At 36.7% G+C, this 17,447-nt stretch overlaps 1 protein-coding gene across 2 annotated transcripts in view; it reads left to right on the forward strand.

The window, feature by feature from the left end:
- The window catches only part of SMS (spermine synthase), a 53,991-nt gene extending 37,055 nt beyond the window's left edge, over window positions 1-16,936 (forward strand). For both annotated transcript variants that reach the window (XM_042788570.1, XM_009976014.3), the window contains exons 7-11: window positions 287-376; window positions 1,395-1,509; window positions 2,038-2,117; window positions 10,913-11,028; window positions 14,053-16,936. In XM_042788570.1, the coding sequence (XP_042644504.1) occupies window positions 287-376; window positions 1,395-1,509; window positions 2,038-2,117; window positions 10,913-11,028; window positions 14,053-14,095 (444 nt within the window). In that variant the 3' untranslated portion in view covers window positions 14,096-16,936. The remainder of the gene's footprint in view (window positions 1-286; window positions 377-1,394; window positions 1,510-2,037; window positions 2,118-10,912; window positions 11,029-14,052) is intronic.
- The last annotated feature ends 511 nt before the right edge of the window (window positions 16,937-17,447 follow it).

Here is a 17,447-nt window from a genome sequence, read left to right on the forward strand (position 1 = left end):
TTTGGCTTCATGGGGTTAAATACATTCTTCACACTTCAAGCTTTCACAGTAATGGTAACCTAAGGTACCAGAAATACTGGATAAAAACAAAAAAAAAAGGCATTTCCTAAACCTCCAACTGAACCTGGAGGCAAATACATAAGGTTGGCTATTGCAATATGTATACTAAGATACACACCTTTACTATTCCTTTGTGTATATCACCTTTTTTGAGAATTTCTTTCTGAAGAAATAGAAACTGTTACGTGTATTTCTGGAATGTAGAATGCCTTAACCAGCTTCAAACATTGACCAAATGGTGATCGACGGGTGTAAAAAATACATGCGTAAAACATGCGGAGATGTCTTAGACAATCTGAAAGGAGAGTGCTATCAGGTAACTTCTTGCTTTTTTTTTTTTTTTTTTTTTCATGAGAAGTAATATTTCAAACACAATCATACCTATCCTGGAAAACTACTACGGCAAAGTTTTGTTGAAAAATCTTCTGATTTTTCTTAATTTTGGGAAGGATTTTTCCCTTTTTTATGACCCTTCTAAATTTTAATAGCTGGTAGTGGGAAGTATAGATTAGTGTCAAAATATTTTAAGTCTCCCTCTTCAAACTCTTTCAAAAATAACTATATATAGCTTTTTAGGAATGTGAAATAGGAGAATGATTATTGACATAGCTTACAAATAAAGAGGAAATAACAGTAAGGATGCAATATTAAACTTCATTCCTTAAATTGATGAAAAGATAGAAGGAATGTGTATTTTAGTTGTCCTGTACTATTGGTCTGAATTTGTAATACACACTTTAGTTTGCAGGCAAAATCTCTTACCATTACACTGCTAGTACATTAAAAAAAAAAAGTTCATGCATCCTTGCAGTTAAGGTTTTTGTGCTACATCTGACAGTTTACAACCTAGCCCAGGTGTTATCTGACATACTCACTGGAAATCTTTTATTTCTGTCTTCATTACTGCTCTTTAAGGTTCTCACAGATACTGGTTTACAGGTGTGAGCTAAACGGCATGCAAAAAAGATTAACAGAAGTCACATGCCCCATTGCATGAGTCAGTGGCCCTTCATACAAGTACCTTATTTTGCTTGTACTTTGTGGGACTACTGACTGTTGTTACCATTTGGTAGGTAGAACAGTGGTCACCCAGCAATCAATGACAGAGCTAGGTAATTCAGTCCTGTAGTGCCTATGTTGTCATTGTCATAATTGTTACAACTGTTCTTCCTTTATATATGATGTAAAAAGCTGAAAGCGAAGCCTAAAATTAAATGCATATTTAACTTTGTACTTTTCTATTCCTCTTACTTCCTGTGAATACACATTTCTTTCTCTTACCTGGTCAGTTTTAGGGTATTTTGAGGACTAGCTACAGTATTTACTTCTTACAGGTTTTAATTGAAGACTGTATTCCTGTACTGAAGAGGTATGCCAAAGAAGGAAGGATGTTTGATTATGTAATTAATGATCTGACAGCTGTTCCAATCTCCACATCTCCGGAAGAAGGTTAATCTTCTAATTTATTTTCCTAAACTTCTGAGTATTTTCCGTGTTTCTGCCCCACCGGTGCATAATAGATGGCAGTTTGCAACAAAAATGCTTGCCTTTTTAATAGCAAATTTGAGAGGCAAAGAATGATAATAACACATCTGTTCCTTTTGATTTTTTGTTGAATGTTAGAAAAAATGAGCAAGTAACTAGGATTCTTAACTGTATTCTTATACCAGAATAATATGAACTCATGTAATTCTTGAGAAAGTTATTTGGAGAGTTCACACTCCAGTAAATTCTCCCTCACGCTAGTTTATTGGAAATGTCTCAAATCACTGTGAGGAAAAATAGAGATACTTCCACCTTTATTGCCATTTGTATGGGTTGAGGGGGTGCTTTACTGGGTTTCTTTGTTGGCTTCTTTTTTTAAAGGTATAGGATAGCTACTTTTTAAATAGTAGATAATGTTGCAAGTCTTGAATATGTGGTAGTGAACAAGACAGTAATGTGCTGTTCTGTTTTTAAATCCTATTCTACATGCAGATTCTACATGGGAATTTCTGCGATTGATTCTTGACCTTTCCATGAAAGTTCTGAAACAAGATGGAAAATACTTTACACAGGTATGATATCTGGATGTAAAAAAGCTTTGCTGTATATGTATTGCAGTCTGCATTTTTCAAGTGGAAAAAAAAGGTAGGGGACAAAACCAAACCAACTAACTAAAAATCTATAGTAAGGTGTTTTTTTCCTTGTAATGACTCATTAGAGATTTTTGCATGGAATTTGGGCTTTGCTAACGGACTTGTCTTTTTTCATTATTTCAGCTGAATTTGTAGCACTTGTCTTTGAATTTAAAAGCATACTTTCAAGAATCAGCTAGGCATGCTACAGAATATTTTAGCTGTAAGCAATTCTTGAAAAATCAGAACAGATATACTTTATAAACAGATACATGGTTTTTAAGCTAATGTCTCCAGTTGTACAGTATAAGACATGAAAATTTGTCATCCCTAAAGGTGTAAGAATTTGACATAAGGTGCAGTGGGATGAGAAAAATTGTCATTTGAGGAGTAAATACCATTTTTGCTTTCTATCCACTCCTAATGCAAGTCACTGGTTTTACTTCTGCAAAATGGATTTTGAACATTTAGATATGTATGTTACAGTGCTTGGCATTCTGTGAAGTATTTTATATAAACATAAATAAGATTCTGTCCTCGTGTATGAAGATTTTAAAGCAACTCTATTTAAAAAAAAAATAATTTGTATACTTGCTACAGTATAGCCACCTCATGGATAATATAATTACAATATAGCTTTCATCTGAAGATACTTTCCGCATGCAATCCTGAATGCGGAATGCCACAAAGCTGTGCACTATGATATAAAAATGTGACAAGACCCAGCAGATTGAGTGAGGTGTAAGTCTCTGAAGTTGTGTTTCTTCGGTCATGCCCAGACCTTAACAAGTCTTCTGAGTTGGAGCATCCTAAAAAAAAAAAACCAACTAGCTAAAATTAGGCATGAGAACTCGATTCCTATCAGCATACAATTTCTGAGGTAAAAGAACTGTAAAATTGGACAGGTTTATAAAGAAATGCCAAACTCGGAATGATGTTTTTGGCAACTTTAAAGTACTGTTTTATTTTAAAATGCTGTGTTTGTATGGACAAGGTAAATTTTCATGTGATTAAAATATAAGGTAGGACTAACACGGTTGTATCACTGTAAATCTTAATGGCTTTTCTGTTCTGTTAATAATGGAAATATTTTTGACAGACTTTGATATTGAAAGGACACTGCATCTTTTGGACATCTGTGTTGCAGTTATTCATACTTGTAGCCTACACAGTGAGCCTAGCTGACTTGATTAGAACATACACAGCTGACTCTGCAGAAGGACTCTGGGAAGAAGCTTGGTAGCAGGCTGTATGTTACTTGCTGAAGGAATCACATGCCTTCTAAGGCAGCTGTGTTTTTTAAATCAGGACTTCGTGTGCCATCCCACCTCCAGGCTCCCTTGTAGTGTGTTTTGGTTCTCTAAAATGTGACATGTTAAATAGTATCAAGATGAGTGGCTGGGGGAATGTCCACCTATTTGTTAGAGCCTGACCTTTGCTATGAGGAGGAAATGTGTCATAGGAAAGATGCCAACAGGACAGTGACCCTTTTGCAGCTAATGGCCAGAAGCTGTAGTTGCTGCTTCTGCCTTTGCATTAGGTTGTAGTAAGGTTTGAAACTTCTGTGCCCTGTAGTTTGTAGTCTGTCCTCTGAAAGTTCTGATTCCAGGGGTTACCTTGTGCCATCTTGTTAGAATGTCACTGATTTCTGTGCTCAAGAAATGCTTCACCCAAAAGTAGAATTCTGCTCACAGAATGCTGGCCTTTCAAATAGTATATTGCTGCCTGACTAATGCCCATCACCTCTTCATTAAGCTCTGCACAAGTTTTGGAAAATGATATCTTCAGCACATGAATTGTCAGCATGCAGGGTCTAGAGCTGTCTAACTCTAGATATAATTTATCTGAGATTATAAAAATAATTTTTTTTTTGGCATGCTACTCTTAACGCACCTGGTTGTTCCCCTGGCATGCCATGGTGACCCTCACAGCAGTCTCAGTGCTAATGCAGAATATCCTTTCACCACTAGGTGGAGACTGAGAACTAATATTGCTTGGCAGTTTATTAACATTTATAGAGAGATTCTGCCTGTGAAAGGTTTTTCAGACTATTCATATTCCTAGGGGATGTAAGAACATCTGTGGCCAATTTTAGGATTAAGGAGGGACTTTTTGCATGTTTCAGCTCTGGAAAGATAGAAAGGGCAGTTTCTGGATCTCATTCTCTGCTGCTGTAAGTCTGTGCTCAGGCATATCGTCGGGGAAAAACACCTCCATACTTGCTCTATGCATCCAAAACTAGTAATCGCAACGACAACAAAAAGTTACTTGTACAACTGGCAGCCTTGCTTTTCATGTCATTGATTTTTTTTTTTTTTTTTTTTTTTTTTTTTTTCTTCTGCATCATCCCTATTGAGAGTCTTGCAGCCTACAGAGAACCTGGGACAGAGGGAGATGAGCTTTAAGGCCCTTTGGCTGTGGAACTTGCAGCCCTGTCTCTAAGTTTAAGACTTGAGGCTTGTTTGTGAAAACTTATTGTTGAACATAATCCTACTACTCTGATGCTTAGGGGTCATATGGCTTGCTATATTTCTGATTCTTCCCTCTTCTGAAGCTGGTGCTTTGAAGTGTTTAGTGGTATAATATGTGTCCAGGTCTTTGAGGTTGTCAATGTTGCCTTCTCCAAGAGGAGCCAGTTATAGGTGCAGGTTTCCAACCATCACAGGGGAGAGAAGTGGGAGCCATTGAAGCTGTAAGAACTTGGCATATCTCAAGGTCTAGTTTAATCTCTAATGGACCCTCCCATTGACTTGTTTCTGAATGTGTTAAGTATTTTTATGCTATTGGACTTTCTTAAAAGCCAGTATGATTTTTAAGCTGCCGCAGTGGGTTTTTTTTTTTCCAACTTCAGTGGAGTATGTGTACTTGTAGATACTAGTGTGATATGTTTGTGTGTGTGTTTTTCTGAACCGTCACCATCCTGTGCCTTCCAAGTAGCACTTGAGGATTGTCCGAACAGCTGTGAAACTATGCTCTGTAGGCAGAGACTGATTGCAAGGTGGGCTCTCTATGCCAGTAGATTACATGTAGCTAGGAAAATGCCTTTTCCTGTGCTAAGTTTTCACTCTGCTGATCTAATCCTTTGAGGTTGAGCAGGCTATCATTTTCAGCCTGTTTATGAAGTGGAACCTTTAAAAATACCTCTGAACAGGAATTTGCTCCTTGCTAGTCTGGGTCATCTGTCCCAGGCAGGATAGAAGCGTTCTGAGACCACTCACCAGTTTGGCTTCCAGTAAACAGCAATAACCACTGAAAGGGATCATGTCTCCCACACACACATGTGGCCCTTTACCAAGCTGTTGCTTCCTGGCCACTCTCTAATAGTGTGACCCTGCTCTCTAAATGTCCATACCACTGATGTTGCTCCATAGTTACACTCCTTTTTTTGGCTCCTGTGTGGGTTTTCTAATTAGCACTTCCAAAGAAGGAGCAGGGTTCTCCTTGACTGCAACATGAAAGGAGGCTGGAAGAACAGATGTGTGTCCCTGTGTGAGCCTGTGTGATTTCTTGGCAGTTTGGGAGTCTATAAGGGACAGACATTTCATTTTCCTGTGTTAGAGAGTTCAGTTTTAAATTAATTGATCATTTGGCCAGTGGAGATACTTCCAGTCAAATTTGCCTCCATTATCTTCTTAAAAGCCATCCCTGTCGCCCAAATCTCAAACCCTGGCTTTGATGCTGTTTAATGCTCTATGTATCTTGTTGCTTCTTAGTCACTCTGAAGTGGGGAAGGGAAAAAAAAGAAACCTTGGCCATGTCCAACTCTGTCATTTGTCATTACAGAATAAAAATAGAAAACAATGTTAAATTCAAAATAAAAATTAAACTTATCTAGTATACTGTCACAGACAAGGATGTCCAGTGGCAATGACATACAGGGTAATATGTAAGAATAACATGTGTAAGAAAGGGGCAGGTATGGAAAAGGGACTCTTCCATCTGCTTTCAAGTCACTAGTTTACTTTCTAAGATTGGAGGAAGCATAGTGGCCTGAATTCAGCCTATAACCAGTTAATGGGCACATCCCCTTTTATAGGTGAGTAAAGTTAACTGGAACATACAGGGTTAATTTAAACATTATTTTAAAAAGCTGTTTATTTTAAGGAATGCTTTTAATTGCCTAGAACTGCATGTATTAAATTTGTTGTGCATTGTATTGTAGAAACCTGAAAACTAAACCCATGGTAATACAGAGTGTATGTCTTCCAACACCCGTTCTTCTGGGCTTTTGTGAGACAGGCATGAGTTGTTGAAGTGTGTGCAAGCACCGAGCAGACTCAGAATGTAAACGGTTCAGGAATTGACAGTTTTAAACAAGAACTTATAAATACAGATCAGTTAATTTCAAAGTTTAAAACTATCTCAAATACTTTCATGTCAGATGCTTGTTAAGGAGAAAAAAAATTTTCATCATTCCCCCATTTCTTATCTGTCAAATTGTTTGACATGGAACAAAGATTAAGTAGGGTGGGGAGTGGGCAGAGGAGTTGGGGAATGCTTTTGTATATGTTGAAAATTGACTGAACAATGTGGGAGAAAAAAAAGTCTGATTTTGCTTATTTCCCTTTGAAAAAGTAATTGGTGAGTCATCAGCTTTAAACCTTATTAAGGTTTAAAGTTATTGTTTGAGTATACGGTGGATATTCAGAATGAAAAATGTATTTACCACAGAACTATTTTCATTAGTCGGGGGGGGAGGGGTTGTGTGTGTGTTTAAAATGAGCACAGTTTATTAGACTGATCACTGTACTGCATTCTGGGCTAGGTTCCCTGTGCCATATTTTAGAGACACAGGAACATCCAAGTGTGACATTATCAACACCGTAGCCTTAGTTGATAAAGCTAGTCACTACTTACAGAAATGTGCTAGTAGTAGTGATTTTTTTTTTTTTTTTTTTATAAATTTATTGAAATAAATTCATCTAAGTTTTGTAGATCTGGCTTATTTTTTTTAATTCTTATCTTTTTGTTGAGTAAAGCCAAATAATTACAAAAAAATTGTAACTTTGCAGAACTATAAAAACCTGTGGCATCTCTCTGGAAGGAGAGATTAATAGAACAGCCAGGTGGGATGTCTGAAACTTTTTGAGATCTTGATTTGAAAATGGGGGAGTTGTGGGTTTGAAAAGTAAAAATTGCTTATTTGCATGTTTCATCGTTTTCTATGCTGTCTGCAGTGATTTGTCTGTTGCTGGAGAAGGGAGAAAGAATGAAATAATGAAGCAACAGGCTGGGGAACTGTGGATACTTTTATCTCATCGTGTATCCTATTAAACTTCCTCTGTAATAGTGGTATGCTCCATAAATTACCTAGCAGTGTTTTCTATTTATGACTCAAATTACACACACAGGTTGTTTTTTAGTTTTCTTTTGCATGCAGTCAGATGTTGAAACAAAATTATATGTTTGGTAAAGGGCGGCTGAACCAAATAACTGCTACACTCCCCTGGATAATAACAGGTTTCTAAACAAGTACTACAGTAGTCTGTTCACTGTTGTGCTTTGTGCATTTGTGCTCAATGTTCATCTCCTTACCTTTTTAAAAACCTATCTTGTTTTCTGATACCCTAAACCAAATATGATATATTCAATATAAAGCATGCCATTGTCCTTTACCAAATCAACTACTACACATTTGTTCATGGAATACGATCAAAAAGATAATCAAACACGTTTTATGCAAGTTCTTCTGAAGGAGAGCTTTCAAGAACATGTTTCCTTAGAAGAGTCTGTGTATACGATTTTTTCAGTTGAGGTTTTCTTTTCTACTTGTGAAAACTTGAGCACAATGCAAAAAATTGATAGAGCATGATGCAAAAAATGCAGAGGACGAACAGTAGTATGAAGTGTCTTTTCACTTTCTGGGAACAGAAATACATTGTATTTAAATGTAAATACAATGTATTTAAATACACTGAAAAAAATCTTACCAATAAAAAGAAGTAAAAAAAATAATTTAAATCCCAAAGTCAGAGTGTGCATATACACTTCATGGTTATCTGATATTGTTACACAGAAAAAGCAGTGTGGATGGAGTTGTTTAGACATACTGATTTTAAAGAAGATCGCTGCTTGTTTCGGCCTCTGCCCATTGTACATTGTTTTTAAGAGTACAGGTAGTATTTGTTGGCCAAACTCATCTTAGTTCCTTGCTTTGTGAAAATTAACTCTCAGTTGCGTTTCTGCACACTTAATTATTTTTAAGGCCATTGTTAAAAATCTGGGAGCACTGAAAAGCAGAAGTTAAACAGTAAAGCATGGCTTTTTTCTAAGACTGTTCTTTGGAGTTAAAATCTTCAGTGTGTTAGCAGAGCAATGCACATGTGTGAAACATAGGTAGTGCAGACATTTTGGAAGTGTTGAATAAATCCTTTGTTCCTGGAGTCCTATAGAACTTGACCTTCATTTCAAGTTAGAGGTCTTAAATTATCGATTAAGCATTCTTTCACAGTCAGATGCCAGTTACACATGTTATCTAAGGACCTCATTCAGTAATTAGGGGAAAAAAAAAAATTAAAACTGTGTGTATACGCACAAACATTTTCAGAAATCATTGAGCAGAGGGAAGATACTGACATTCCATAGGTGAAGTCTGTTGCTTTAGGCTTGCTTGTTCTTGTGTCTGTCTCTTGCAAAGTTCAAGGCTTTTAAAGATCAAAAGCAGTACTCTGCATGGAAGTGCTTACGCTGGAAGGCTTTTGGCCTGTCTGGTTATAAACAGAAAGAGTGGTCTAGAAACCAACAAGCTGGCTGTATTGGTAAATGGCTGTTTTTTACCCTGTTTTTTTTGATTTAACCAGCCCTTTTTCTGTCTAATGCATATCCTCATATCATCGAGACTAATGTTCTTGTCATCTGAGATAAATAACAGTCTTCTGTGCTTCGGGTCTCTTGCCATCATTTTAGGGTACTTTGGCTTGTATCCTAGGTTAGTAGGAACTGTGTATTCAATAACACGAAAGTTCTCTTTTTTGCTGTCTTTTTTGTCTTCTGTGGTAAACATTATTCCTCCACTAGAAGTGGTAAACTATGTGGGACAGCTGAGAATTTTTATGTTGAAAGTAACTCTGGAGAAATGCTAGTTAATGCTTTTGTTCCTGCTGATCAGAAATCATAAAATTTAGGCTTTGTGCTAGGAGAGGTAAAGACATTAATACTATAAGCTAGTAAACCCAACCATTAGGGAAGGATGGGGACACGTGTATCCTGAAGATAGCTGCCCTAAATATGCAGATATGCACACGCTGTGTGGTCAGGGTAGATTGTTCATCATTATCTAACTTACTGTTCTCATGTCATGTGCAGCATGATTGGGCATCATGTTTGGGGCCTGTAGGTTGAGTTGAATGTTCCTCATGAAAATGGGGGATGTAGGCAGCCACAAATCAATTAATCTGGCTGTTAGTGTGCCAAGGACCATTAACATCATCTCCCCCTTGACCAGAATCTCATAATGTCTTGTCTCTATGCTGTCCCACAGTAACAGTACCTTCATATTTGGTGCATCTTTATTCAGGGTCTCATACCTGGAAAACAAAAGCTGACTAATTTGTAGACAGTGCATTGGTTGGTTATGTTTGGGCTAATTTAAATTTGAGCAAAGTTGAATAACCTGTATTTAAGATCATAAAGTATCAGCTAGTTTACTCAGTGATATAAGAAAGGCAGGAAACTTGACAAGAAGTTTTATTAAATTTGCACAACTGACTTTTATTGCTTTGTGTAGTTTGTGTTTGTTCAGCCTGGTGTTCTGTGGGCTCACTGTTATTGCTAAATCTTCAAACCAATTATGGATGTGGATAGTTTTCTAATTAGAGCTTTCTCTATATGGGCATCCCTGGTATATGTTGCAGTAACTTCTGCTTGTTAATACTTAGCTTTGGACAAAGTTGTGCTTGTAATTAGGAGTTGTTTTGATTTCATTTATTTTTTTTTTAATTCCTCACTATTTGTAATCCTTGAGATGTGTTTGTATTCCAAGAATGATTTGTTTGGGTAATATTTATCTGTCTGGGAAGGGATGCTGTGAATTCAATGTGTCTGGTATTTCATAGTTGCACTGTTAGAGAAAAATCATCTAAGCACTCATTTTTATTTTGTTCAGAAAAGGATACTACTAATATTCTTAGATAAGACATGGATCCAAGGAAAAAGTGTAGAAATAGCTTCCTTTTCAGAAGCATGATACACAAACTCAAGACAATGTAGGCTGCAGCCACAGAACTTCCGTATAATCTGATTTATTTTGTCATATTGCTATGTGGAAGAATCTGTTCAAAATTAAGAGGGTTTTTTTAATAGTGCATTTAAACGTTATAAGACCTAGGCAATGATAAATAATTGTGAAAATCTGGATGTTGTACTACTGTTTACTAATACATTTAAGCAATCATAAAGAAAATGGTTATTGAATAGATGTTAGAGGTAAACAACACATGGTGGTCTGTTTTAAGTGGAAGCCCTAAAGTAATGGTTGCTTCTGCTAATGTGAAGATAGATAATCCTCCCATACTTACCCTTTCTTGAAAAGATATAAATTGTTGTTTGCTGTAGGCAGAATGAAGACAAGCTGTTCACTATTTGCCTTGTAAATATTAAATATTAAGAACAGCATGTATTTGGTTTTGAAGTATGCGGGAGCCTTGCATTAATGTCAAAACGTATGTATTCATCTGCAATTTTACTTATTTGTTTGATTGTAACGGGGACTTTTTTTTTTTTTTTTTCTCCTACAGGGAAACTGTATCAATCTGACCGATGCCTTGACTCTCTATGAAGAACAGCTTAGCAGGCTTTATTGTCCTGTGGAGTTCTCAAAAGAAACTGTGTGTGTTCCCTCCTACATGGAATTGTATCCTTAAAGACTGAAAAAGAATGGATAGTGTGTATTAATACAAATCAAGCAACCCTAGATTGCTTGGAGCTAAATGCACTCAAGTGCAAGAAGGCAGTTCTAATTTAAATACTATTAATGTTTTTTCATAGTAAATGAACTGCTGCAGTTTTGTTTTGAGAATAATTGCAGGAATTATTTTTTAAAGGTGCCATAAATTCACAGCTGGTGAAATGATCAGCACCTTTCAAGATCAAGCTATGTTTTTTGTTAATGTTTTTGAGTGCTTACAAGTGTACTGTTTATGTCATGTAGGATAAACTGTATGATGAGGGTAACGCTGCCAGGAGTTCTGGCAAGGCTGTATCTCCTTTTTTTTCTTTAACAAAAAACCCCAAACTAACTTCATACAGATTAGCTTGATCCAGATCTTTAAATATTCTGGTAGATCTATTCTTGAACATACAGCACAAACTGGATTTTTAATGGGGGAAAAAAGTGATTCCTAATAATCATTACTAGTTAATGTTACTTCAAAAAAGTATTCTAAGTAGAGGGGTATACACATTTCCTGGCAACATCCCATTCCTGAATGGAATACTTAAGAATTTCTTCATTTTGTGGGTGGTAAGCAAGTTAAACAAGGAGCTGGAAGTTTTGGCCTCAAGCTATTAGCTCTAGGGGGGCATTTTCATCTGCTGTAGGGTGATTTCCTGGCTGCATTTATCTTGAGTGTTTGCCACTCCTGTATGATCTCCCAGGAAATGTTTCTGCAGGGTAATGGCTGCTGTGGCAGACCCTCTCTTGACAGGAGAGATCTTTCCAGGATCTGCTTATTCATAATACGTTAAGCATGTGAAACTACCACAGCCTTTCTTCTGTTCTGTGTGTTCATTTTGCCTCCTCTCTGTCTCTAATCTTGATGCTGTTTAATGCTGTAGCCTGCTGTTCTGGACTCCATACTGACTGTAACAAGCTCCTCCTGTTTCTCATTATTGTCAGCTCTCCAGTGAAACTCAGATTTGATCTTAGTGTTTTCAAGAGAAAAAAGAGTGAAAGAGGATATGAAGATATTTGCCCTTGTAGCTTTCAATTTCAGAGAAACTGGTTAAGTTATTTTTGCCTTTACAACTGCCAGGCCTTAATGTAACATGTATGTTATTTGAAATACGCATTGTCAGAAAGCCTTCTAAATATTATTGCATTGTTTGGAAGTATGCAAAATGTTTCTAAATTAATTGAATAGCAAATGCTACTTCATTCCTTTGAAAAACACATTTAAATGTTTCCAGTAAGCTAACAGATATGAAATATTTTTAGCAATAAATTTATTAAAACTGGCTATTAAATAGGTATAACGGAGCTTGAAAGTAACATTTAGAGAAATGGGGTAGGCTTTTTCTGAGTGAATTAACAATGATTTAATGATACAGGAATGTTAATGGAGAAGTTGCCTTGATGACTTCAGATTAGCCCAAAGTACTCTAACTTTTAATTTGGTCTTGACTTGGATTTCAGTTGCAGGTTATTGCCTTTTTTGAAACAGAAAGGAATGGAAGGTTATAACTAAATGCTGTTTTACAGATGACTGGGATTGTTTAGAGTAGAATTCTGACAAGTAATCAAAAATTAGGGTTTTATTTCTTGCTGAAGAATGTGACACTTTCATGACATTCGTATGCCTGAAATCTCTTGAGCCATTGAACAAATATTTTCACTTACACATGTTCATGTTTGTAATCTGACCAAAAGTTACCTGAGGGTACCTGAATGCAGCCAAAGTACTAAGCTGGCTTTACACTTTTAATTGCCACTGGTTTTGCTTACTTCAAGAATTGTTACTGTGTGTAATTGTTATTTGAAATTCTGTTGTTTACCAGTGTTGCTGTGGGGGTCATCCGAAATTCAAGTAGCTCTTGACATAAAAGCCAGCTCTCTATTTTAAGGAAGGCATATATGTCTCTGAGGTCTCCACCAAGACCTTATAGTGAATGTGGAGACTCCCATGTGAAGCATGTGTGACCTCGCTGTGTAAACAGAAGAGTGTATATCTCTATGTGGTTTTACTAAGCTATAAATCCCAGAAATCTGTGCCTTACTCTGCAGCTGTTGCTATAGCTCTTAAAAAGGTGATGCTCATGTCTCATTCTCTTCTCTGCTTCTCCAGAAGCAAGTGGAATTTCATAGCTGACCTCTCTCACGTGCCCAGCATGGCAAGAAAGCTCTTGAGGATCAGTTGTCTGTCCTGCCAGGAGCACCTCAGAGCTGTGGTTTGAGCATAGCTTCTGTATGACTCTCCTGAAGCTGGGCCCATCTCCCCACTGAGGAGCAGCAAAAGGAGCACTGATACAGCTGCCAGTTGCTCTGTATTTGCTCCTGTCTCAGTCTGGGTGACATGGTCTGCTTTCTGAAAAATATTCAGGTACCTAAGGCAAAGCAGAAGCTTTTAGAGAAAAGCCTAGGCAAAATTTAGATGCATCGGTTAAGTGGATGCTCAACAGAACCCCTGTTGAGTCAGGTAAGAGGCAGTAGGCATTTAAATCTTTGCCCACTAAGATACCTGTGCACCTAGTGTTTGGCTACTGAACATCTTAATACTAATTTTGTGTCTGTGTTAGGAATTCACAAATTAGGTAGCTGGATGTCTCTTTCCTATTCAAGCTTGCTATTTTACAATTGAGAAGATGAGCAAGAGGGATCCCAGCTTGATGAACTCCTGATCCCAATTTTGATCGCTCTTTCCAACCTACTTCTGTGGTTTGTTCAGTGGTTGCAATGTAAAAAAATGCACCACCTGAAGGTCTGCAGCAGGAGTTAGAAAACACGGGTTTGCAAAGGATTTCTGTTTCAGTGGAAATGGGATGCTCTTCTGAACTGCTGAGTCAAAAAAAAAGATGATCCAGGGAGATTTCACTTTTGAGATTTTTGCCTACCCCGTCTTTATGAGCTACGAGAACTTTTCAGAATCAAAATCTACTTCCATTTTAACTGTGTACTACAAACTTTGTATCTTTTTTTCCCTTAACTGCTTATTTTCTCCAGATGGGTATTCTACACTATTTGGAAGAAACAAACTGACATTTGAACATCGATTGTTTGAGATTATCCTAAACGTACATGCTGCATGGAGCATATAGGCCTGCCACATGCTGCGTATTGGCATCTTGAACCTTTAAATTATATGCTGTAGATGATCCTGAAACTTAGTCATGCTATTGATTGTGAATTCTTTAAATGTTTTTTATTATTATTTTAATTTAAAAGCAAATGGAAAATGTATATTTTGATGAGCTAGGGTGTTATTTTTGAAAGTCAACTTAAAGATGAATAAGCAGCAAAACTATATAGCTGCTGAATGCACTGAACCTTTAGAATGTGATCCTTTTTATTTTTTTTGTAGATCTTCACAAACTGGTTGATTAAAAAAAGACATCTTTAGCATTTCATCCCCAAAGGGTGGTCCATGGAGTTTCTTTTGGGTTTTTTGTTTTTCCACCAGATTTTTACTGTGATGCTTTTTAAAAATTGAGGGGTTTTACTTTGATTTTTTTTTTGTTTTGTTTTAATGAACATCACAATGCTTCCATATAGAAGGACGTAACTTAAAAAAAAAAAAAAGTGTGGGGGGGGAAAGGATAAAATCTTATTAAAAGATATCCCAAATCCTCCATTGCAAAGGAAAGAAAGCTAGTCTTAAATTTTGTTTATTCACTCTAGTTTCATTCATCATTGGTGTAACCTCTTCTGCAGGAGAAGAATCTTTGACCTCTCACCTCATGGAATTCTTTAGCTGCTGCCATATTGATTATTTGGATTTTGATATGGGTTTAACAAAAGATTATAAAGGCACTTTGAACTCTATCAGCATGAAAACTAAAGCTGGTTGTCCATCCCACCACAGTGAAAGACATTGAGTGTAATGAGGTTCTTATGGGCATAAGCTTCTCAACCTTATGGGAAGCACTAGGTTCTTGAAGGAAAGGTCATTTTAGAGGGCAAAGAAAGGTGGGTGGGATGTAGATTCATGTGCACCAGTGTTGAATGGTTTGAGGCAAGTATGTATACTTCAGAAGAGTAAGTCCTGGTCGTGTTGCTGCAGATAGACCATGTTGTGTGGGGCTCTTGCTGAATTAGATTCACTTGCAGTGTAAAAATCAGTGGAAGCTAGGTTGCATTGTAGTTCTGTTCTGAAAGAGAAAGCATTTTTCTTTTAACTGTTTCTCATGTTGTCTGAAAAGTTATATTTTTGTAAGAATGTGATATGTATTGACTTAAACTTTGCTTTCAGTGTTTAAAAGATCCCACTTGAAAGGAGGTAGGAAGGATATAACCATTCTGTGCATTTCTGTACATTTCCAAGATAGAATAAAAAGTGCACTATTTCCCTAAACACTGTAATCCTGAACCATAATGATGTTGTTTTCCTTCAACACCTAGTATCAACATTTTTAGTTTTATTGGAGGGAGTTGATTTTCCCCTCCCGATACCGTTAATGAAAACAATACAACAAACAACAAAAGCATTCTTAAGATCTGTATTCCTAAATCATATATAAAGAAGAATTTTACTGCGTCCCATCTATATAAACTGTTAATGAAATCTGAGTAGACTATGTAAAATTCCAGTGATACTAGAAAACTTGCAAGAATTTGCTCTTCACTTGGTGTATAGTTATTTTTGTATTGTACAGTTGTGCTGTTAAAACGCTTTCAGTTTGGAGAGCAAATAGAAGTAGTCTTCAGTCTTACTGTTTTAAACTATTGCAGTTAATGTTAATTCTTTAATATATATGGGGCACAGTTCTTCCATGGCCTACAGCTTGTGCATCCCTAAATACTCCCAAAGAGCAGAGCCTCCCTGTGAAGAGGAGAAAAGTGTTTTGCATTTCCCTGAGTGTTTTAGCTCTATTGTATTCATCCCAGAAAATACCTTGATATTATTGCCTATAAACTAGTAGTGATCCTTCATTTATGATATGGGACTGCAATCAGTATATTGTATAGCTGCAAATGAATGCAGATGTCCGATGAACAGTTACGTGTATCCTTAACTTTGCAAGCATGAATATTCCCATTGATTCTTAGTGTGATTCTTCATGTAGGTGAAATTAAGCACGCTGGCTTTCACTGGGACGGGGCTTAGAGCATATATGTTCCTGAGTGAGCTTGGTAGATGTAGCTATCAGTTGCAACAAGTAGGGGTGGTTGTTTATTAGCAAAGAAACTTGTGAACTGGAAGATGACTTAATGTGCTTGCTGGCTTGGTGTACCAAGCCTAGCACTTTTCTTCAGCATCACTGCACAAGGCTGCCTGAGCACAGAGATGTTGGGTGTGCAGGAGTGTCCTATAATCGATTCCTGGAATGACTGGGGGACCTGAATTACACACTGATAGGTGAGAGGCAGCAGTGCTTGCAAGTCTTTCCTTTTCAACTGATACAATGTAGAGTTGGAATTTTTTTCTTCTTTAAACTTTTTTTAACATAGGTTTTTTAAAGTGATAGATGCAGTATAAATCAATTCAGCAAACACTGAACATTATATTTTTTTAAGTTACTGAATTGATTCTGAGCAAATATATACACACAGTCTTATTTATTTGTTGCTGTAGTGTAGATTTTTTAAAAAGAAAAGAAATCCCTTTGTGTTAGAATTTTCAAATGCAAACTGCTATAGCTGATGAGATTTCCATGTTTAAGGCCAGTTGGGAAATAGCTAAGATTGCTGCACTGTGTATGCAAACAGTTCCCAATATATGGTTATCATTAGGATTTTCTTAATTATTCTTTGCACTAAATGCTGCTTCCACCTGGAAATGTGATCGTAGTATTTAAAAACTTGATAGTTTGTGCAAAGAGAAAACTCCTGGTGTTGTATCTACTGCATCAGTGCAGTATACGTGTTAAAATAAAGGTACACATTATTACTTGTGTGTTTGCATTGTTAAATACATTGTGGATTTAGTATTAAAATGGCAGAATTGATGGGTACGGTGCTTACCATTGTACCTCTTTGTTTGTTAGATGACAAAGAAAAAAAAGGTACTTAATGGTCCTTTTATTGAGAATCTTTTCTGTCTCTGACTAATAAATTCAGTTATTTCCCATATATTATATGCTCAGATAAGATACTCTGTAGTATGGAACAGCACACTGATGTTTACAATGGGGAGGATCACTTGAAGCTTCAGTGATCTTTGCCTAGAAAGATAATTTCTGTGGAATACTGTAGATATGAATTTTTCAGAGGTATGTAAGCATAAATTTTATTTTTTCTGCTGAAGTGGCAAGTTGGCTTTGGGTGTCAGTGTGATTCATTGCGTGGTATAGAGGAGATAAGAGAAATAAGTGAACCGTTAAGAATGATGCAAGCTTTGGCACGGATGTTTAAGGAAGAGAGGGAGAAGGGCACGAACAGAACAGGCACATTGAAGAAGT

This window comes from Tyto alba, unplaced genomic scaffold (assembly GCF_018691265.1).
Source record: "Tyto alba isolate M040663 unplaced genomic scaffold, T.alba_DEE_v4.0 Super-Scaffold_14, whole genome shotgun sequence".
Classification (NCBI taxonomy): domain Eukaryota; kingdom Metazoa; phylum Chordata; class Aves; order Strigiformes; family Tytonidae; genus Tyto; species Tyto alba.